The sequence below is a fragment of the Anopheles nili genome, chromosome 2 (genome assembly GCF_943737925.1).
Source record: "Anopheles nili chromosome 2, idAnoNiliSN_F5_01, whole genome shotgun sequence".
NCBI classification, from domain to species: domain Eukaryota; kingdom Metazoa; phylum Arthropoda; class Insecta; order Diptera; family Culicidae; genus Anopheles; species Anopheles nili.
Genome location: NC_071291.1, coordinates 543,629 through 566,508, shown reverse-complemented (window position 1 = coordinate 566,508; position 22,880 = coordinate 543,629). Strand labels below are relative to the sequence as shown.

At 42.7% G+C, this 22,880-nt stretch overlaps 3 protein-coding genes across 3 annotated transcripts in view; 2 read left to right on the top strand and 1 right to left on the bottom strand.

The window, feature by feature from the left end:
• Positions 1-2,237: 2,237 nt before the first annotated feature.
• On the top strand, positions 2,238-2,931 carry LOC128720766 (uncharacterized). Its single transcript, XM_053814460.1, has 3 exons — positions 2,238-2,310; positions 2,390-2,584; positions 2,656-2,931. Exons 1-3 carry the CDS (start codon positions 2,259-2,261, stop codon positions 2,862-2,864), a joined length of 456 nt encoding a protein of 151 aa, XP_053670435.1. The 5' UTR covers positions 2,238-2,258; the 3' UTR covers positions 2,865-2,931.
• A 5,954-nt stretch (positions 2,932-8,885) lies between these two features.
• LOC128720718 (uncharacterized) lies at positions 8,886-9,661 on the bottom strand. The gene is made up of 2 exons (XM_053814410.1): positions 9,468-9,661; positions 8,886-9,346 (listed from the first exon to the last, which is right to left on the bottom strand). The coding sequence occupies exons 1-2, from the start codon at positions 9,532-9,534 to the stop codon at positions 8,892-8,894; spliced, it is 522 nt and encodes a 173-aa protein (XP_053670385.1). The 5' UTR covers positions 9,535-9,661; the 3' UTR covers positions 8,886-8,891.
• A 2,685-nt stretch (positions 9,662-12,346) lies between these two features.
• LOC128730974 (nuclear pore complex protein Nup88) overlaps positions 12,347-22,880 on the top strand; it is a 46,836-nt gene continuing 36,302 nt past the window's right edge. Inside the window, exon 1 of the mRNA XM_053824069.1 lies at positions 12,347-12,556. Coding sequence (XP_053680044.1) covers positions 12,347-12,556 — 210 coding nt within the window. The remainder of the gene's footprint in view (positions 12,557-22,880) is intronic.

The following is a 22,880-nucleotide window of genomic DNA, read 5'->3' as shown; positions in this document are numbered from 1 at the left end:
ACGAAACAATTAAGACAATACTCAGCTTTAACGCCATACTCCTCATTACTACAGCACAGAGCATCGAACGCTTTATGGGAGTCTATAGTAAACAGTGCGCATCTTTTATAAACGTTTATTGCAATTGTCTGTTTGGTTTCCAATGCTATCGGGGATTCGCATCAACATTTTCATACGTTGTTTATTTTCCACAATCGAATGAGCCATTTCGGTTAACTACTTTATTTCTTTCTCCATCTATTGTCGCCCTTTTGTTACGTGAATTGACCAATTTTTGGTGCCCTTTTGACAAATTACGTGCGAAATAAAATTGAACATGCGTGTCATTCAAATCGTGCATCATCCACAGCCAGACCCATGAGCGACCTATACATAAGGGGCACATTTGTGCTCGATTGCATTCACCGAGCAGAATCGAATATGCAAAAACCAATTAAGTGATTTAATTTTAAATCATACATCATAAATCAAACTGAATCTCCCATTATCAACTTCACAGCACTGAATTATTTATTCCGTCGCAGACCAGCACGTTCAATTCAATCAAATACGGCGCTATCTTGTTCACTCGCATTCGATACAGTCCATGCAAGGGCTCAAAAGCCGACACCTAGCAAACGACTTATCTGGTATTGTGCTGCTTTTATTGTTAGCAAAATGTTGGCGTGAATGGCATGAACAAGAAAACACACAGCAACAGATTTTATTTTTTTTCTGTTAATTCACTGGCCCCAAAATGACCCCCTATTCAACGGAAATACAAACCTGTAGAACAAATGCAAAATAAAACAAGTGCTAAAAATCAGTATAAAAACCACCATCCCATCTCCAGCAACACCAGCCAGTATTCGATGTCATCGGACAGCACTCACCATCGTGCACTGCAAGCACACCACCGAGAATGGATCGTAAAATATGCATATAACCATCGAATACAATAACCCGATCTCAATCTGCCCTGTGCGTGCTCCAGCATTAGCCGTGCAGTGTCCAATGGGCTCGGGGGGTTGTGCGTGAGATGTTACATATTTGATGGCCGATGGCAAAACCAAACACTCAACACCGGACATTCGCACACCGGCCAATACCACCTGCACGAGCATATGAAAAAGGCAAATAGACACCTCACTGACCGCGATGCTTCGATGGTTGGGGTGAAATCGGAAGGACGCCATGCAACTGGAAAATTGACACTCAAACCAATTCCCCCAGCGTAAAGCATAGCCCACCGGAAACCAACGATGACAACGTTTTCAACGCCCCTTCAACATGAGCCACTCGTTCTGCATACCTCGTGCTGGCGCATCGACACGGATTGGATTCAAATATGCAATTATTTGCTCTTTTACCTTTCCCACAAGAGGGGCGTTTGGAAAGTGTGGCTTCCGACCGACGAATCAACCAATATCCGTCTCACACGTGCCGAGTGGACGGGCCAACACACATTCAACACCGTAAGCGGCTCTGCTCGGACGAGACAACACCAAGAGCGGCTCTTGATCAAACCGCAGTTATTATTGATACACTCATCACCATGCACCGATGCCGTACGAAACGATACGTGTGGCCGCCGATTTTGGCAAGAACATGGAAAAAACGGATGTCCTGGTTTCTGGCAAAGTATGAGTACCAATGGTTCGTTCAGCGATTTGTTGTACAACCGTCCCTGCACTAAGACCTTGTTAGATGAGGCCTGAAATTCCCTTCGTCCATGTTACGAAATTTTCCACAAGCTCTCAGAAGTGGCAAATATGATTAGATCTACAAAATTGCACGCATCTGGTACTATAATTCCGTATTTCTCTCTGCTATATTCAGGATTCAGGAATACGTGTGATTGAGTTCGGAGCATTAGTGAAAACGAAACTGTATGACAGAAAGAGAATTAAAATAGCCATATATTAACTAACCTATTGCTGCACTAGAGGTGCAAACTTAATTCAAAACACGATTTATAATCATCTTCTTTGATGTCAATTTAGAGTGCCGTTTGTTTGGCATATTAGTCATGCTCCCTAACACAAACTGTGTGCATTCGAACACTCAAACGTTTTGTAATACAATCTTGCGTGTGTTTCTTATCAATTTCGCAAAGTCCACATGGTTGCAACATTAGCCTCAAAGTGCGGCAACTAACAGATAACTAAGCCAACCTCTAGAGTGTTTAAAGAGATTCAATATTCACACGATTGATAAATGCAACTAGCACATTGTAGCTTCAGTAGTGTCGTAGTTCATTCCGCAGCAAGTCGTTGAAAATGTTTCGCTTTTTAGTGTTAGTTGGTGCGTTGAGTGTGTTCTGCCACAATGGTAGGTTTTTGTATGTGAGCAAATAGAGCTTTTTTATTGAACCAGATATTTTTTCATTGTTCATTGGATCATTCGGTAGTTTTGACTACATCTTGCCCGTTCTGCATTGGAGTTGACGAATGCGAATCAAACCAAAGCATTCCCAAGGTTACTTGCACCGCTTCCATTGTTAATCAAACGGTTACCGAGTTGAGTGTGTTTTACGAAGATTTGACGGAATTCACTGCAATCGTAAGCGTGTACAGCTGCGTCGACGTAAAATTTAGGATTCAAGGTAAGTAGGCCAATTATTTCGGCCAATATTCACAGCAACCTATCTAAGTGCAACTATCCTTCGTCCACTAGGCCATGATAATAATGCATTCGCCGTGCAGGGATGCACAGCGGGTCAGAAAAGTATTTGCAGCCAACCGACGTTTGACATCAATGGCTCTTTGAATTGCTCATCACGCAACGTTGGGCACTCCATGCATCGCCCAGACAGTGTAGGCCTGCTCAGTAGAGCTCTGTTAAGCCTGGTCGCTGTAATCGGTGCATTCGCAGTATCAAGTTGAGTGTAGAAATCGATAGCACTTGTGCTTAGTATCTTACAGATAAATAAAACAAACTAATAACCGTCATGCACGCTACGGTTAGTTGGATCGATGAGTCTCTTGAATCAGCATGACCGCTATCATCGTAATAATTCTCGAAGTACAGACTGTTGCAATCATTTTCATCGCACGTACTACAGGTCATTCCTTCCTGTAGCACATCACATATTGGGAGGTTCGCGAAAGAACAGCCTTTCAAATAAAATGTTTCCTCGCCCGGAACCACGAATTTAAAACACTTGAACTGTGACTTGTCAGCTTTCGTTATGTCCATATTTTTGTTCACGCGCAAAAAAATGTGAACATACTTCTCCGCTTGCTCTTCATTGCACTCCAACACGTCTCCTGATTCGTCACAGATACGTTCTTCTCCCTGCGAAATGCAATGCATGCACTGGGTGGCAAATCCTTGAATATGGATAGAAGCAAAATATAAAACTCCGTTGAAAATTTGTTGATACCAAATATTTTAAAACGAACCGTTCATAAAGCAATTCAATAACAAGAGAATCGAGAAGAGCAATCCTACTGAAGCCATCTTTGGCAAGCGGTCACGATCCTTGCTGTTGAACGTTCACTACTTCTGGTTGCTTTGCTTATATTTGTCATATGTACAACCATTCAAACCTATTAGTAAATAAGTTTCAGCTTTAAAAAATTCAAACTTTGATAGAGGTTTAGTCACTGATTGCTGTCCATGCTTCTAAGCAATTGATTGCTAACCTTGAAAAACATATTTAATATCAAATCGCAAATCACAAATCAACAGCGTTTCCCGGATGGTTGTACAGACTCGAAATAATGTAAATTACATTTTACAATCACAATTTCCATTACTATTTTTTTATCTCTCTTTATCTCTCACTCTCTCCCTCTCACACACTCTCTCTCTCTTTCTCTCTTTCTATCTCTCTCTCTCTCTCTCTCTCTCTCTCTCTCTCTCTCTTAATCTTCATAACATGACCCATGCTACCGTGAATTACCAATTCAAATTAAGTGCAAACCTATTCGATCCGTAAACTTTCAACAATGGAAATATTTCCAGCACACCCTACGTAGAACAAACTTAACGGCTGCCCTTGTAGTGTAGTCAATCATCAGCACCACATTGGAAAGCACAAAAGCTTCGGAAATATCTCAGGTGATCCTGTGCAATGTTTTATGTGACTACCTGTGCCATTGCCTTACTGCGTGGGTTGATAAACAGTGTTGAAGAAGCGTTACCCAAAATACGCGCGCTTGAGCATGCGAAGGTTCATCAAGGCATGGTCTGGTAGCGTCGAATTCATATTAATAATTAAAATAATTAATTAGCCAAACAAAGGCAAACACCGTTTCCCGGGTAGCGGCTGCCTGACCGGCGCGAGAAAAGGATAAGGAAACTCGATCCTTCCAATCGAACATTGCTTCTGGCAGCACGAATTCCCCAGTAGCTGTGGCAGGAAGTGGCGTAAGTTCCTGCCACCATGGCCACTATAACTCACCTCGGGTGTAACATTAGACACATCGCTGCCAGACAAAACTTTCCGCGGGCTCAGCCGCTACCCAACGCGCTCGATGGCCACATACCACCCTTTGGCCATCTCAGCTCCACCTTCTGAGGAAGAAGACTCAACTCAAATAGACCGCAACGCTCGCTGCCTCTTGTTAGCCCCTTCAAACATGCCGTGTCGCCGAACGTATCATGTAGTCAACACCCACCAAGGGCACAAGGAACTACACCGACCGTAGTCGGTTAGCCGTAAACGGTAGCCGTGGAATAGCATCCGCTTTACCGGAGCAAAAATCAATTTAAGTCTATCGTAATTTATATGCGCTTTATCTTAACTAATCTCCAACTCTTAATTTGATATTATAAGAAGCATAAACAACTTTAATAATATAATGTGGTTTAGGACTGAGAAATCTAGTTCAGCGTGCGCACGTTGGTTGGGAATCCTTTTTCTCTTTCTCTTTCGCCCATTTGGCCTCCTTAATTCATGCGCTCTATCGTTCGGTTACTCTCTATTTCTCTGACACGTTCCGACAACTAATATTTCTCAGTACCTCCTCCTCTATCAATCGGAGCATGGCCCGACAGCACCACGTGGGATGTTTCACGTACGTCCTATGGTTTCAGCGGGGGAACATCCTGGTGCTGTGCCACCAGTAACAAGGCAGAAAGGACAACTGAAACGTCGTTCGACGTCGCTGCAGCTCGGACCGAGGCAGTGGGGAGGATATTTATACGCTTCTTCTAACTTTTCATATATCAGCCTAACCACGGCCGCGGGATTGTTTATTCTTAGCACCAGACATACATTAGAGATTTTACACCAATTCGTCTTGGCATTGGCTGCAAGGTGCGAGTGTAGACTGGCGTAAAAGATTTCCCAAGACATGCCCTACCTCCAATTTACACTGGCATCGGAGATGAACAAATCAGATCGACTCATGCAAACGAGCTGTTTGGTAGCCCCGATTCCTTACGACCAATTTCGGCCACATTCTGAAGGAGCTCTGTACGGGCGCCCTATAGGATATAAATCGTATCCGGTAAGAAAACCAAGTCCATTTACCGGACCACCCAACGTCCGTGAAATATACATACCGGGAAAAAGGATAACAAGCCGTTAGGTTGGATAACTTGCTGGTAGGAATGTAATTTGGTGGGAATCGTGGTTACGGCGCGTGCTTGTATGGGCAAACAATTGATTTGATTTATAGCACCATTACTCGTAAAGACATTCCTCTTTCTGTTTATTTTACTCTTTTCTTTTTGCAAGTAACATCCTAACATCAAAGTATTGACGGATTGGTGGAATTTTGCACTGATTCCGTACATACCAGATGGCCTCATCAATCAGCGAAATACAGGAGCCCAGCTCTACGCATCCTTCCCATGCGAGTCTTTGCTACCGCACCGGCAGCACAATTTAGTATTCATTTGTTTACCGAACGGCCGACCGGCAAAACTCACGCTTGTCAAAATTAAATGCATACGATTCCGTACAACTAGCGTCGGAATTAATTATCATCAACGTTCGAAAACATTTTTGACGCGCAGTGAAACAACACTCCACTACAACGCCACCCACCAACGGAACACGGATGCTTTAGTTTTGACAGTTTATGCTGGCACTGGCGAAGGGAACCAGGAGAGCGCGGGAAGATGCGAGCCGTCCTTTGTTGTGCCAATTTCCCGATGGCATTCAACAACAACAAAACCTTACCCTTTTCGGAAGGATTGGGCCTCACCGCACAGTCGCTCGTGTCTTGACGTCCTTGCAGACTTGTACAATCCCGTTAAACATACTTGCCTAGCACCTGCATGCCGGCCCATACGTGCGAGACGCCATTCTTCCTTCTCGAAAAGGACGCCTCGTGTGATTCGTGATTTTCTATTGAGGCATAAATAATTACTTATTATTATTACGAATCAACACAGCTCGGTGAGCACGTAGACGCTTCCACGTCAATGCTGGGTGATCTAGAGCTGCTTCTGCGTTTAGTTGCTCCTGCCACCTTCACATGCGCTCTCAATAGTTTGCGCTTTGGAACCCACTCCCCATATCACCATTCCTTCTTTGCTTTGCTTACATTCCACCAAGCTTGGCTTCGAAGAAATCAGAGGCGACTCCTTCGCGCGCAACGGTACGACTGATGAAGTTATTCTTGGGAACCCCGAAGTCATAAATCAGAATGAGCTGCGCTTGAGAATAGCGCCCATCGTCGTATGGACAGCTTCTGCTATTTCGAGAAGATGAATGTCTCTGAAAATTACGAAGGATGAATTCAGGATGTCCGGAATAGGTTGCACGACCGTCTGAACCCCCGAGATCGGTGGCGAGTGTGCAATGATTCTTTCTTCTGGTGACGTCCTGCCGTCCTTTCGGTGCGCCGGCGAACAGAACAGGGCTCTTAGGCGTTGCGTTTGATCGGATTCGCAAGTGCCATCATCCGATTAGGGCCGTCCCGAGCAAGCCATCCGGACATCCTTCCAAGCGGATCCTTGCACGCATGTAACTCAAGGGTCTCACACGCCACGGTACGAGACGACAAGCGTAAAGTGGGTGGCAGAACTACTTGTCTCAAGTATCGACAAGCAGATAGTTATCGATGCAAGGTGCGTATGGTGAATCTCACGGTAGCATAAAGACCACCCGGGATGGTAACGCCGAGAGATAATAAATTATGATCAAGTTCCTTCACAGCCAGCTTTGGTAATTAGATGAAACGAGATCCCACCGTGGCACTATGAACCGAACCGAATGTTAATGACTATAACACATACAGGTATTTAAAAAACACTCAAAAACGCCTAACAAAAGCTTTATTTTTATTTCTTTTGCAAAATGCAGTGTTTTAATTTTGCCACCAACAAACGGGTTTCATTGAGGCGACATCTTGGACACATTCCACTGTGCGCACATTTGTAACAACCAACATTGAAAGCAGATTGGTTCAACTTTAATAGGTAATTTTCCTCATCGCGTGGTATCGCAATAATGATTCAAAATGTGTACTATGTTGGTGTACCCGTTAGACCGTTATCAGAATGTATCCTACTTGGGTGTTCTTCGATGTAAAGGTTTTCGGAATTAGGATGTGAGGTACCGCAGAAGCAGGATGATGATGTGCCTCGCGTGTGTGACTCGAAAGCGCTCCCCAAGGGGGCGCGTACGTGTCGTCGAAGAGCATCAGGAGAATTTATAGAATATTTAAATTGCTTCTTTATCAAACGAGAATGACGTCTAGTGCTGATGAACTTTGCTCTTTCAAAGACCAACGGTGCCTCGCAACGAGGCAACGAGGATGCAAAAACGCGGTTGGCGAGTAGTCCTTTATTTAGAGAGGACGAGAACGGGCTTGCCCGGAAATCATGCCAGCGAGAACGGCCTCGGAAACCGACGACAAACGCTCGATAAACTTATGCCACCAACAGTCGGCTAAGGATGGGTTTGAGTTTGGGTACTGATGGAAACCGCGGCAACAGGAAAAGATTCGCCTAGCGAGAAAGGACCGTGCCTGGATGTGAGAGATTTGATTTATGAATGCGATATTTGTTTAATAAATACAAACAAACCGCTCAAAAACCAAACGTAAACTCGAACGTCAAATCTATCCTCTCACCCACCTAGAGGAAGGACAGAGCTAGAGCTCCCTGAAGAAACTACCCCCATCTTCCCGGTATTCAGAACCGGAGCTTCCGGTGTCCTCGATAGCGTAATCATGCAGACTTCAACACCATCATCATCACCAGCGCCGTCGGTCTCGGCGAATCGTGGTTCAAACTTTGAAGGTCCTCGAGCGTCCCACACGTTCATATTCCTCTGACAACAAAACCTCGGTAGTCGGTGTGTACTGCAACCCCTCTTCGCACAAGAACCGGTTCGAACGGTTGACGTTTATCTCCCCCACCCTGGGGGCGCCGTTTTAAGCCGCATTGTTTTGATTGAATTTAATTATATGTTTATTGATTGAGCAGACCTGCGTCTTGGTGGTGTTGGGCGCGGTAAAATGAGTTGTCCACAGCGCAGCGGTAAGAGGGCGCGTACGTGCGTCACAACAGTAAGACAACTGGCTCCGTAGGACCCGGAGCACCCACCGTGGTCTTTGGCCCGACCGTCGTTACCGGCGTAGAGTGGTCCGCAGGTTAATCTTACGTGAGCTCTTACGTAAAGCGCAAACTAATTGGCAAAGTTCAAGTGTACGGCACATAATTGAGCCCGATCAGCGCCATGTCCCGTCGGCGTTCCACCGGGCAGCCATATTTCTCAATCGCGATTGACCCTTAGCGCCTCGAAACGGCCCTTCGAGCCACAGTGAGAGTTATTAGAGCGACATTATGCACGGATCAACGGTCTCGCGCGCGTACCGGCTCAATTTCGCATACACAGTTAGTATTAATTTGCCTGCGAGGTATTGCGCGATCGTGCGCCAATCCGGCACGAAGCTGTATAATTGCAATGCGCAACAAGGTTCGTAAGGAGTGCGTTTTTTTATTCATCACCTGAAAGCATTATCCATTAAGAGTAGAGAAGTCATTGACAGGACGCAGATCATCAGCGAAACAAGCGAAAGCTTCTGTCGTACACTAGATCCTGCCGAGTCCTGAGGCACGGGAATGTTATTGCACCGATCGGCCTTATCGCAGGCCAGGCACTCGAGAGATCCCTGGAAAGCGGCATACGGAAGGGAGCAAAAAGTTCTTCCTCCTTCCAACCGGTGAACGCATCCGCGAGTAAACAGAAACACGTGGCCGCTGACAGAAGTGGCTCGCACGTGCACGCACTCGTACCGCTCATGTACTGTTGGCAACGTAGTCCGCAATGGTCGAATGAAGCTGGCCAAGCTGCTGTTAGTCAGTTGAACCGCATCCTCATCGCACCTTACCACAGGGACGTCGATTCCGAGCGAGCAATCGTCCTCACCATAGCAAAAGTCACACTCAAGCGCCAGTCCTTGGTTGGGGATCAAGAAGATGGAACGAAATAAGAAAAGAAAATCTCGCACCACAGCTCCCAATCACTTCCTGGTGATCGTTGACCGCAAGGGGCCACCTTGAAAATGATTGCTGCTAACCTGTTTTGGTCAGAGACAAGAGCACCAATGCCACCGGTACTACAGAAACGGTCACTATGCGATACATCGTGAAGGCTGGAAAACAACACTGTTGGCACCAAAATTACTGCAATCCCTGAACGCACACTCTCGGCAAACTTTAGCCACTCGCACAATTAATCTGCCCGCTCTTTGTCGCAGCAGCTCAGCCGGTAAGTTTCTCTGCCGACTGTCGCACATTGACTGAATGCAACCGAGCTGCGATCGCGATGCAATCGAACGGTGCTGCAAGCGCAACGTGGCGATCACGATCGTTGGTGTTGGTGCTATTTTCTCCAAAAGCAATCAATGCTTGGGGATTGCAAGGCAACAACATGATGTAGAAGTACGTGCGTTGAGACCGGTGCACCATGTGCATTGTGCAAACTGCTTTCCTTCATGTCTCCGCACGTAGTAAGAAAACGACTGCAAGAAGTGATGGCTATGAGGACCAAAAAAGACGATTTGTTTCATTCCCATAAGATTGAATGGCTCACAAATGATCAATCGAAACGAACTCTGATGTCACTTTATATTCATTAAGCCGTAAACAAAATTAGATTTTTTTTATTAAACAAACAGAGCTTTCACATGTATTTATTTTCATTGCTTTGCAGCATTTTTCAATACAATCCTTGACACTGGATACAACACGGTAATCTTTTAAATATTTAACATATTTCTTTCATTTTACAAAGCGTGATGTGCTAGAATGCAAAATAATTTGGCCCGCGAATTATACAATCCTGACGTTTGTTCATCAATATACCAAAAGAATCACTCCAAACCAAATCGCACGAAATTCGGAAACATTACTAAGTCATAAATGTCATTCACGCTGACGAACGTGAACAATCTGAAATCACCAGCATAAGAACGTGGATCTGCTGTTTCTTTTAGTGGCTCTCGCCCATATTTCTTTATATATTTTGGAATATACCGTCTCAAAAGGTAAAAATAATCCCTCGGTAGGGCTCACTTTACAATGGATGGATTGATGATTGAGAGGCCTGAATGCTCAATTCCTCCAGTTACCCTCAATGAACAATGGTGGGTGAAATACGACAGCCACATTTTTCCGTACACGAGGGTAAGTCGTCGATGGCAAGGTGGTGCCGAGAAAAATACATCAGGGAGAAATAGATATGTTTTATGAATGTCAACGGAAAAGTGACATCCAGCCCTTGTTTGGAATTGCTCTCGTTTTCATCTCTAGCCTGATAAATGTGCTTCCGGAAGGAAGAAAAATTGATGCACGATGCGTCTTGAATAAATCTATGTATTTCAACACACATTTCACCATTATCAATGTATGACGTAAAACCCGATGGAAGTTCATCCGGTCGTACATCAGTAACTTAAAGGTCGATAGTAGTAGAACCATTCATCTCTTAAATCCTTGAAACGGATCGACCAAAATTCAATCATCATATTCCCTTCCTCCAAATATGCGAGGCCTTTGATCGTTAATACTGTACTTGCTTGACAAATAGTTGATTACATGAACCTATGAGCAAATTATACAAAAATACTAGAGCATATTTCCGAAGTAATTCATGTGTATAAGCAGTGCATGTTGCACAATTTCAGACAATGCACCTATACCTCGTGTTATTCATTTCGCCTACAAATCGCCAAAGCGTTATCAAATCGTGCATACACACACAGCAAGTCGTCTATTACATAAACGAGTATTCTTATTTCATGCTCAGATAAAGGTCTTAAACTACAGAAACTAGCGAATTACCTAATCATAACTAAAAATCGAGTTATCAAAACCATAAGTACAAAAGTTGCTATTCACATTGGTTTTAAGAGATAATGCTAAATATCTTGCAATGTACAGTGCATTTTCAATTCTACAGAATACTGTAAAAGATGAACAGTTGAATCTTAAGTAGTCAATTAAACTGCGCTGATACCATAATAATTTAAATATTTGCACAGACACAGATAATTTTCAAACCTGTTTAAAAACTAGGTAATTGAAGCTGTATTCGAGACAGTAACAAGCGTCTTTAAAACGCTACGTTCCTCAGATGTTTCGTAATGATACGTTTCAAGATAGAGATGATTGAAATCATTCTTTTTTTGCAATGCATGTTACACGTTTGTTTAAATCCAAATCAATGATCAATCTTGTACCACATGGAATGGGAAAATTCAAACGATTTAAAAATATAAAAACCAGTACAGCAAATACTCAATTGAAATACTCAAAATTGTAATTTAGAATTAAAATACAACGTTTACTTTCAAATTTTAGAAGAAAAATTTAAATTGTTACTTACGTTGTTAAAGATGATGTTGTTTATGTAATGTTTATGTAGTATTGGATAATTGTTCTTTGCCAATTTTAGTAAATTATTTGTTCAACATAAGAAAAAAAATTTTCAAAACATAGTATAACTGTCTCATACCATTAGGGCATGCTCAACATATTCGATTAACAACAGAAAATGTCGATCTAAATCACAAAATTGCATTGCATTTCATTGCAAGTGCATGTTAATACTTCCAACGGAAGATTGCTATCTACTCGCGTATTGCTTATGTTTAGTAATTTAAATTTAAAATCATGCATTTTGCTATAGAAATCCATCAAGGAGCACGATAAGTCTTTTTTTATTAGCTTCATGATACAAAATTGTTACTTTTGTTCGGAATGATCCACTCCAACCGTTCGGATCGGAGCGGAACGGTCGTTCTGACTCCATCGGCACACCACTACAATAGTTTGTTTATGTTTTTGGGTACATGTGCCGCTAAAAGCCGTGCTTGTTTTAAACCTAATAATTTTTACAAATTATACCTTTAAACGTATTTCTGTTTGGCTTAGTGCTAGAAAATAGTGTGCTATCATGGTTACAAAAACGGATAGCTTCGGGTTCAATGAAACGAAGTTCTTTCAAGTGGCCAGAGACTGTTCTCCTGACGACCGCAAACATACGCAGAATCTTGTGGAATCCAAAGATGATATGCTGTTTGTATGGAATGCGAAGAACTGTTGCGTTATAGTGCTGAATTGGCGTGCCGCTGCATCTCGGAAACATGAAGAGCTTAGCCATCAGGTAAATAATTTAGCTATATTACTGGATCGTTTACCAACATCAAAACATAACCTCTAAACACCGACGGTGATGCTGCTTGGTATGCTGACAGCCAGCCGGTCTTGCGAATCTTGTTCGGACGTGCACCAGCTTGCAGGATTGACCGTTATTTGAAGGTTTCTGCTGATGTCGGGTAGAACTGTCGCTATTCAACGGGCAAATGAGTAATTCAAAATCGCGTTTCGTTCTTTCAAGGGATTTTTTTATTCCCAATGCTTCTGAGCAACTTTCAATGACGGCTATTAATCAAATAATAATGGATTATTTATCGGTCTAATTAGCTTTTATGGCCTTAATCTCAAATTATATGCCAACGCGAACGAAAAGTCCTTTTGCCTCGCTCATAGTGACAGGAATATTTGTGGTTTATTTCATTATTCGTCCAATTTGCCTATCGCCACTGCCCTGTAGGAGTTTTTACCTTCTGCTTTCCTTACCTTTTTACATTAGCTTTCTACGTTATTTTCTTATTCTTTTTCTTTTTTGCGGTAGCGATTCGAGCCACTGCTCCTCGTTAACGTAAGAGCGTGTTATCTTGTGGTCCGAGGTAAAGAATACGAAAGCGAATTTCCATTTCAAACCCCGTGGATTGCTCCTTCCCTCCTCCGCATGTTCATTCGGTGCGAATGATTTAAATTATAGGAAGGAAATTTTATTACTTTACGGCCAACACCCAAAGCTGAAGACCGACGACCATAGAAGGAAAGTTTGAAAATAATGGATTTTCTCTAACCATCCTCTTCGGCAATCCTCACCTCTCCCGGACAAAGTGACATTTTAGCTCCGTCGCGAGGTCGATTATGTTGCTTTTTTCAACATCTATGACGTTCTGGCACCACCTCATGGGCAAATTACCGACCACGGTAATGATTAACAACCGTGCGCCCCAGGGTCATCACATTGGATTTTTTTAGTCAATCCATAAAAGGCAAAGTCCTGCCAATCCATAAAAATTGTATCATTTACCAGCGCTGCCAAATTGAGAGTGTTAAGGTTGGCCGACATGATGAAATCGTCATTTCAAATGCTTTTAGCAGTAGAACTGAAAGTAGAAACGGGGCAGATGTGATAAATAACGAAATATTTTTTTTAATAAACCATCCTTAATAGAGTCAAGATTTCTCTGTAGCTGTCATAAATCAGGCTAAAGATAATTTGTTGTGGCTTATTGTAATCAAAAGACGTTGCGATATAATTTAACACTGCAGGCAATTTTGGTTCAATTTGCATCATGATAAATAAACAATTTTTAATGACAACACCCATAGTTGTAGTAACTCAGAGAAAAATGGATTTTAATTCTTTCGCTGCTAGTGTGTTGAACTATGAATGACAGATAATGGTCACGAAAGGTTACCGCAAGGCACAAGTAAAAATATAAAATCATTCTAACTGAAAATGTTAACAACTTTCTCCAACACTATGGCCCATCGACTAAACCATATTCAGATTTCATTATCCGCGACTCGAATAGAACAGTGTATCACTTAACGTTGTGTGTGCCCGAGTGAGGTCGGGCTTATCATTCACAAATTTATGTCCGACGAGCGAATAGCAGTGGGCTCATAAATTTTCATCCCCAACCCATTTATAAAATTATAACTCCCCGAGGTAATACTCTTCTGCCGCCGCATGGCTCGGACGCGGAAAAAGTCGGCTGCTGTGGAACAGTAACATGATGTCGGCACCATCCGGTGGCTAAATATCCGCATTCTACCGGCATTTCAGCTCCGTTTTGTACAGATTTCGTCGAGGGCTCGCCGGCCATGGGTACGGGCAATTTTTGTTAGGTCCATCAATATGCTTTGGGCGGTGATAATGATTATGTCACGTCGATCATTGGATTTAGTGTGACATTAAAACACATCAGCGTGATGCTGGCGTACGCGGTCACGAATAACGACAAAATTCCGCCTCCAGTCGATGAGCTGAGCTGCCCATAAAATCGTGGAAGCAGTAAAAACAATCTCAGCCCAGCCTACCAGAACGGTGGCCACAGAAAGCCTTAATTACGGAAGTATTAAGATATTTCGCAAATGTACTAATAATAGTATCTCAAAAGTATAAATTGTACCCACACTCATCGTAATAATAAAATAATTCTTTCCTCGACGCATCACCACTCCGCCCTGGGTTCGGTGTTTCCGATTCTCGGGGGATAGTTGTGCACGTATTTCTTGATCACAAAAACCGACGGCCTGAGCCTTCGTCCGCGTGGAGATCGTGTTGCACCGGGCTACTGGTATGAATGGAACTTTTCCCATTTCTTACTACTCGCTTCTCGCTCCAGGATGCGACTCCAGCCGAGTTAGCCTTATCCATGTGCTTTAGTACCGAAAGAAACTACACCTCCAGTCTGGATTTGTTGTCACTAGAAAAACACCAAAAAATACACACAGCACCCAAGGATGCAGCCAGCCTGCTTGCTGTTGCTGGTTGGTTATTCTTTTTGAAATATTTTAAAAATTATCACTCCACTTTTATGCTCCCTCTTTTCTGAAGTTTCGTTTCTCCTGCCCTTTTTTGTCCTTCGTTCTGGAGATCTGTTTCCTTTTTCGTTTGAATCACCATTTCTTCATGCGCTTCACTTTCAAGCGATGCAATTGTAGGTGAAGTTAAGGAGAGCATGCACCACGTTGTGTCATGCTTTGCCATTTCAGCATCTTTGATATATTTACTGTTGTCTTTTTGGCTTCCGGTACTCTCACACTCCTTGCACGGTGAGTCTAGAGCCATTGGATGGTGTTCAAAACGTAGTCGAGGCTCATAGCAGTATGCCTTTTCCTGCTTCCGTTTCACTCCGACACTGCGGATGGGCTGAAACTTTGGTCATCCATGTGGTTGCGTTTATAAAGGCAACCTACTCTCGAAATTATCTCACAAGGGGTGTCGCGAGCTATTTCTCGATGCCTGATCCTTCCCATAGGTCATCAAATGTCAAGCAAGGAAATGTTTTGCATTTCAGAAGAGTGGAACTCTAACAACAACTCATACTCAAAGGTGTTTACTATACTCATAATGTGGTGTCACATATAGAAGTTTTTAGCAAACATAAGATGTTCAATTTTCTTTTATGATATATTTAATTTTTTCTGGATTTATCAACTGCTTCTTAAACAACATTAAGATAGTAACCTAATACTATTTGATGTACCTAAAACTGAAAGTATCGTTATATTCTTGCTGGCTTTGATTGGTTTGTTTAAGTATAAAATTTATTTTAGACCAAATATTGAACTGTCACCTTGAATATATTTCAAATACTATGTTTTTTTGCTACTACAGAAGCGGTAACTTTCTTATCGATGGAAAGCGATGAAAATGGCAATTGTCCATTCATGCTGTGCCTATTCATACGCCTTGCACAATGGAACGTTCGAAAAATCTGTTGCCACGTGTGTGCGGTCAGTGCGTATGAATTTCATCTTCTGACGAGTTGAGTTGTGCGGCTTCAACAGTTTCTCGTTCCAATAAGATTACGCACTTTCACATTCACAACACAAAAACGTAGGCCAGGAAACGTTGAAAAAGAAGCAACATTTCCACATTCACGCTATCGTCTCTCCACGACCACAAGAATATCTTCAATATAGGGCCAAACACAGAGAAAATGTTCTGTAAGAAAATAGTGAAGTGATGGCAGCCGTTTGTCTTGAGGCGTCTTTTTATTTGCCTTCCGATTGTCACAGCGTGGTTTTCGCGTATTCCCAGCGTCCCAAATCTGGTTTCTTTGTGGCGCATCCAAGCCATTCGATGAACTGACTGGATAAATTTTGGATAGAGAAGATTGACTGAATGGGAAATATGGTTCGGGTGATATTCGTTCGAGGAGCAGGGCGGCAACGTTCTCAATCTCATATGTGACGTTTGTGTATTGAGCACCACATGGGAGGAGGGATGCTGGGCTCGATAAGCGGTCCTAACGCTGCGACAATGTAGTATTTAGAACAACTGCTTTATATCAAAAGCAGGCATATTTCTACATCGTTCTTGTTGCTCTACTCCATTTCGTTCCCCTGGCTAGCAAACGTGGAGCATCTGAATCAGACCTTAAAAGAAACGAAAACTTGTTAGTTGTGCAGCTCTGTTTCTGTAAGCTGTTATTCTTTCAGCAACCTTCTTCTTAAATTATGAGGAAGAACTTTTTTACGCATTGGGTAGCGATACAACACAATGGTGCTTTGATAAGACGAATGTGACCGCGGGACAGGAGCAGTAAACGGCACCGCAAGTGTTGCTTAGTAACCTTTTGCTACGTTGAGAAAAGAAATAAGTAAAACTGAATTTCCAACCTAGCCTCATTGAGACAGTAGCCCAACTAGGAATTCCCATAAGAATTAATTCTTCGGTCAAATCTTATCCATAGAAAAAATAGACAATGTTTATTCAATTCATTTTACCCGAGCTTTATCAATGTTTGGTATGTATTCAATGATATCTAGTTGAAGAAACAGAACGGGTTTTAATCATTGTAGTAGTATCAAATCTTTTTAAGTTTTAATTTTACAATTTACGTTTAGGAGAAAAGATAGATGTTATGTGACAGCCCTATTGAAGTACTGTAAATTTGTTCCTCTCTTTTTATTTCTACAAAAATTCATATTGGATTAATCAATCCAAACATTTGCTTGTTCCATAATACAAGGTTAATTTAACCGTAATGCAGCAGTTCAGTCAATCATAAACCAAATACTACGAACAATCTAATTCAGCTTATACGTTTAACACACTTTATAAAATAACACTTAATGCGCTTCGCCCTTCTACCTGTCTAAAATTACGCAACAAGTAAAAGTACTACTAAAAACTCATCACTGGTGTTTCATCACAAAAAATGAACTTTGAACCAAAGGTAAATCGTGTTTAGTCTGGCGGTAAAATATTCCTTTTCGCTTGGCAACCAAAATGAAACCAATTTACATAAAAAGCCCCTTCGTTCTTTCATACCCGTAACGTGTATAATGCTCTACCGGTGCCTCGGAAGAATACGGAACGATGCATTTCATCTGAAAAATGTGCAACAGACTAAACCAGAAAATTGTATCCTTGGTGCCTTAGTACGTCCAATCTGCGAAGATTTCGTGAGATGCGTACTTTCTTTTTTATCTCGGCAATGCCCTAGAAAGAAGTAATAATCGTAAATAATGTCATAGTTTCTGGTAACTGGGTGCAATAATGCTGGGTATTTTAACCGGCCTTGCGTCCTCTTTTATGTAGGGCGATGCATTTGCAGCGTCCTGACAAGAAGCTGTATTATTATAAAGTAACACTACAGCGCCTAGCAAAACGCAAAGCCTCAACAATATTCTCAATCATATATGCATCATCGACCGTTAAAGGGCAGTCTAGTGTCGGAACATTTCTAACACCTTCGAAGCGAGGTCCGACATGATCCAATTTATTTCTCGCTGCCAGGAAAATGTCTTTCCATCTCAATGCCACCCGTTTGGGCCTGTTTCAGGACCGACCCATTGGCTGTTACCCGTGACGCGCGTCGTTACGACTGTGGGACTGAAGAATGGAAAGCGATCCGTGATGACTTCCTCATCACGAGCGGTGTTGCCAATGTTTTTTTGCCGGTCTCCCTAACGATATAATGATCTATTATTATGATTATGGTCAACGTCACCTTAGAAAGTTGAGTGCCTTCTGCTATCATGACCAGACCTCCTGCGAGGGATGCTGCGCCGAACCATAAATGAGGCCCACTGGTGGACAGGAGATCCAAAGTAGTACGCCGAATTATGGCTCCTCGTCTTATCTCTTCGATCATCAAAAAGCAGGACAGAACTCGGTTCCACGGATGAGGCGCTTCTGATACGTATCCATCATCTATTAACCAATTTAATTCACAGGCCATTTGTCAAGGATGATGGGCAAACATCTGTTACAACATCCGCTTCCGGACGGATAATAGGCTGGGCAGGATGGGGTGCATTTGGTGGTTCCTTTTTTACGCCTCCTACTGTGTCTCCTGGGAAACGCGTCGGTCATGGAGAAAGAACAGGCGATATTCTGTGGACGCGTTGCTGAATGCTGATTTGATTTTCCCTCAATGCCCTCCCATCAATTGGTGCTCTTATTTATTGCTCTTCTTTGTTAGGACGTGATGTTATCGGACATAAGGATTACAGCATAAAATGTGCCTCTTATTGGCCAACCAAGGTGCTAAAAATGTTTCGATACATTTCCTTTTATGCTTCCAAGTGAGATCCACAATCCAATTAGGGATATCGCTGGGGTGTATTGAGTACTATTTAGATACTCCATGTTTCATTCTCACATTAAGGTCAGTCGATGAGTCGCGTTGCGTAGATGACCTTTTTAGCAAACGATTTTTGTAAACATATAAATATAATTCAGGCAGCAGCAAGCAGCGTTCAATGAACACAAGTTGCAAAAGCTATATGCTCTAATCTCTCATTCATGGTGATTACTTCTCACGATGATAAATATCCAGCGACTAGTTGGGCAGCCGTAAAACTTCAATGAAATGGAAAATTCTAATTTTTACAGTGCTCTTTCATCCTGTAGCAAAATAATCTCTATGCTCGTTCACCTGCATGCTTACAAGCGGAAACTTCTTGTGTGTGCAGGTTTGCATTTCCGGTAGGTTTTTGATGCTGCGAAATTTCATTTATTTTTTCTTCAGTTGTGGTCTATCGCAAACTTATGCTGAGAGTGCACAGCCATACACGAACATGCAAGCATTCTCAATGAGGTCACACTGACGACAGTGTCGGTGGAACGTCGTAGGGTTTGCTTTGGTGTTTTTTTATTACTCAAATGCTTTTTGAGCCCACCCTACGCTCTAACCCGTCGATGACGCACTGAAGTGTGTTGCCTCTTCGTGGATCGCGCTGGGAGTAGAAAAATATAAACGACGGTTGTCGCACTTGGCTGCTACAAATCTCTAACCGATTTATGATTATAATTATTGCCGACCGAGACCTCTCTGCCCGGTTCCGGTTTTCCGGTTGTGGCTTCGGTCTGGCATCTGAGAAAAAGGCCCCGATCACCTACCCAAAGCCACAACGGAGGTAACCACAATGGCCACAGCACGACGACGGTAAAAAAATCCGCTTGCGGAAGTCAAAGGAACGCGCAAGAGGCCTTCATGCATGCACAAGTACATACTCGTGCGGGTTGGCGTTCGTTTTTGCTCACACTTTCCGCGTGCCGGTGGAATGTGTTTTCCGCGGTTCTCCTGTGAATGTGTTCCAAGCCAGTGGTCCTCCTGCGCCCAGGCGCAACATTCGCGACCAAGCGACGGAAACCAATTTCATCTATACCAACACACATCCTGTTCACCGGCGATTTCCAGCGTCCTGAGCGGAACTCGCCAAGGGCTCACCAGGCCGAACCATGTCTCGAGTATCGTCGAATCCTTCACTATATCCCTTGCATCTTGTGAGCTCGAGGAAACTAGAACCATGCCTCTCTCGGACCGCTCTTTCCTTTTCATTCTATGCGGTTTCCCAGGGGCGGGCGTGTTTTCTACCACCTTTTTGATTCCTGGATTTCCTTTTTTGTCTTTCGCGACCCTGTTTGTTTGATGTGATTTTTCACCGCCTCTGCAGGCCAGTGGTTATGATTATTCTGGCGCACCGTAACAACGACGAAATCAGACGTGGTGGCAAACAGCAAAGAACCCCGCTTTATCGCGCCACTTGAGAGTGCACCCAGAACAGGTATAATTATATTTTCCGTTCACTTCTCTTACTCTGTTGCGTCCCATAAGTTTTGAACGCGCTTTTTTCTGTCTTCTTTCATTATTTGCGCACCGTCAATGATTGTTAGAATTCGCGCTGAGAGTAAAATTACTGCTCGATTTTTCGTTTCCGGGTTTGGTGTTGTTTCTCATGCAACAAATGAGGAGGGAGGAAATGGAGAAAAAAGTGTGCCGTATGTAACAAAACGGCATTGAATAACGACCAATACGTTATACCCAGTCCAATTTCGTGTAACAAAACAATTTTGCTTTACTAAAAATAATGCCTTGCTTTAAGTTATCTCAATCAACGTTGTTATTGTCATACTTTTTCGCTTTATTTTTGAAATACCAATCGACTACCAGCGGAAGTCAATTGAAAGTGAAAACTTATTTATGATGGCGTAAACGCGTAAATGCTTATCTCACCCACTACGCACTGTTCTTCTCACCCGTAAAAGTTGGGTTTAATTAATTTAGTTTCTCGTTATCCACGGTGTGCTTTTCGAGCGAGCCACGTTGCTTATTTATTTACCTGCATTCTATCAGGAACATTTTTTGCAGACAATTGAGGAAAAAAAACTTATTTCCCTTTACGTTCAATCTCCAATTCCGCGTACCAGGCTTAGAAGAAATGGAGAAAAATCATAACGAGGTGTGAAATTCAAACAAAATTAGAAGGGATTCATCAACGCCGACACGATTCGGTGATTTTACCAGTGCTTGAAGGACACAGCAGTTAGAGAGCGAGACATTAACGCTGGAATCCAAAGGAACTAATAGAGCGCAGTCGTGTCCGGTGAAAGTCGAGAGGGACGATTATTGGCTTCAGCAACGGCTCGAGAAGAACTCAAACGGGTGCTCTTGGCAGAAAAGAAAATGTAAATTTCGTGATAAAATTCTTCCCCCGAAAGACGAGTTGCATATTTTTCTTTTTTGGGCTGAGCCCCGAGTCTACAATCCCACTTCTCGGTAGGAAAGTAGTGATTGTGGAACCAAAAGAGTTGGCCAAAGGATTCACTTCGATTCGCATCAACACGTACACAGCGAGGTATGGAACCCTGAAAGGGTGCATAAATTGGCATTCAAACGAAATTGTAAGCTATTTATTATTTCGTTAAGTAATACCGTTTTTTTCTTCACGTCGTTATTTACCCTTTTCTTGGTATCTTCGACATAAACGATTCACTTTATAGGACATTTTCTCTTCACGATTCCATGAAGGCATTTTAAGGAGGTTCCGTTACGGTTTTTCTTTTCAATTTGTAGCAAAACATTAGCTTTACAATTAAAACAATATTCAACGTGTTGTGTTACTAAACCAGTTTTCTAAAATTCGATAAAAATCGTTTGCAGTACTTTTTCTTAAAAAAAGCCAATTATCGAGAAAGTATTTGCGTACTCGGTGTATGTGTGAACATACTGCAAAAAAAAAGAAACGTTTCCCTTCAAGGAATTGCTTTACGTTAACCTGACCAAATTATAACACAATTATTTGTATGCTTTTTATTATTTTTATGTGATTGAGAACAAACACGATGCGCTCGCTCTTGCCGTCTGTCAGCTGAGCGTGTAGAATGCCGCTCCGTAAAAGAACAACCTACCGACTCTGCAATCTGTTTTAATCCGGATAGCATCTAAAATAGAATTCCGAAACATAGCGGTTCATTCTTCGATATGAAAAGTCGAGCAAATGTCTCAGGCGAATCTCCAGCGAAGAATGAAGCAGTTCTTTGCGTTTTCTGTCATCCGGCGCTGTTTCTGTTCGGCTAAAGAAAAACAAATTTTTAATTGGGAATGTTCAGCTCGGATAATCACGTCATGGAACGGGTGGAAGCTTCAGTTCCGGTACATCCTGCGGGAACCATAGCATCACGACGTAGCATATATCCATACGTGCAGCGCACACGTTGTTGTTGCACACGCAAGAAGGTTAATTTCGTCGTTGGAGGAAAGAACGAGGGTGTATGATACGCTTCTGATGATTATGTTGATGCTGGTTGTTTTATGTTACGCTGCAATCTGAAAGACCCGCGTAATGGGACAGCTTGGATGGTGTAGTAGCGCGCGAGAAAGCTGAAAGGAAAAATGAAGTGAACAAATTTTCCGCTTACTTTCCTGTTTGTCCTGGTCGTTGTTCTTTTTTTTGCATGCGTTTACCATCACGCGTGTGCCGAAATCTGTGTGCTCTTCTGCAGCTCTGCTTGCTGAGGGTTTTCTTCCATGTCATACCCAACTGCATTCATCCAGCCTTAGGGACCATCTGCTGGTGCTTCATTCCACTTTCATTGCCTCGATGCTTCGGCTTATCAGCGGTGAGTCCTTATTAGGCGGGCATATGTATTATAATAAATAATTTTCGAGATTTCTCCAGGCGAAAAGGGTGTAGCGTTCCGTTCACCGGCTAGGGTAGCTGAAACCAGCACATTTGTCAGTTGGCTCCATGGAGGCAAATAAAGATGAAAAGTAGCGCCACCTGCGGGATCCACAATCGTTCGTCACAAACAAAAATCCGGCAGATGGAGACGCCCGGTGGCGCATTTCATTGGACGCTTGGTTCGCTCTGGATAGTGC

Coding starts and splice junctions, on each gene's coding strand:
- LOC128720718 (XM_053814410.1), bottom strand. CDS start 9,534: ATGTATCGCATAGTGACCGTTTCTGTAGTACCGGTGGCATTGGTGCTC. Junction 9,347..9,467: donor CTTGTCTCTGACCAAAACAG/GTTAGCAGCAAT, acceptor TCCCCAACCAAG/GACTGGCGCTTGAGTGTGAC.
- LOC128720766 (XM_053814460.1), top strand. CDS start 2,259: ATGTTTCGCTTTTTAGTGTTAGTTGGTGCGTTGAGTGTGTTCTGCCAC. Junction 2,311..2,389: donor GAGTGTGTTCTGCCACAATG/GTAGGTTTTTGT, acceptor ATCATTCGGTAG/TTTTGACTACATCTTGCCCG. Junction 2,585..2,655: donor CGTAAAATTTAGGATTCAAG/GTAAGTAGGCCA, acceptor TTCGTCCACTAG/GCCATGATAATAATGCATTC.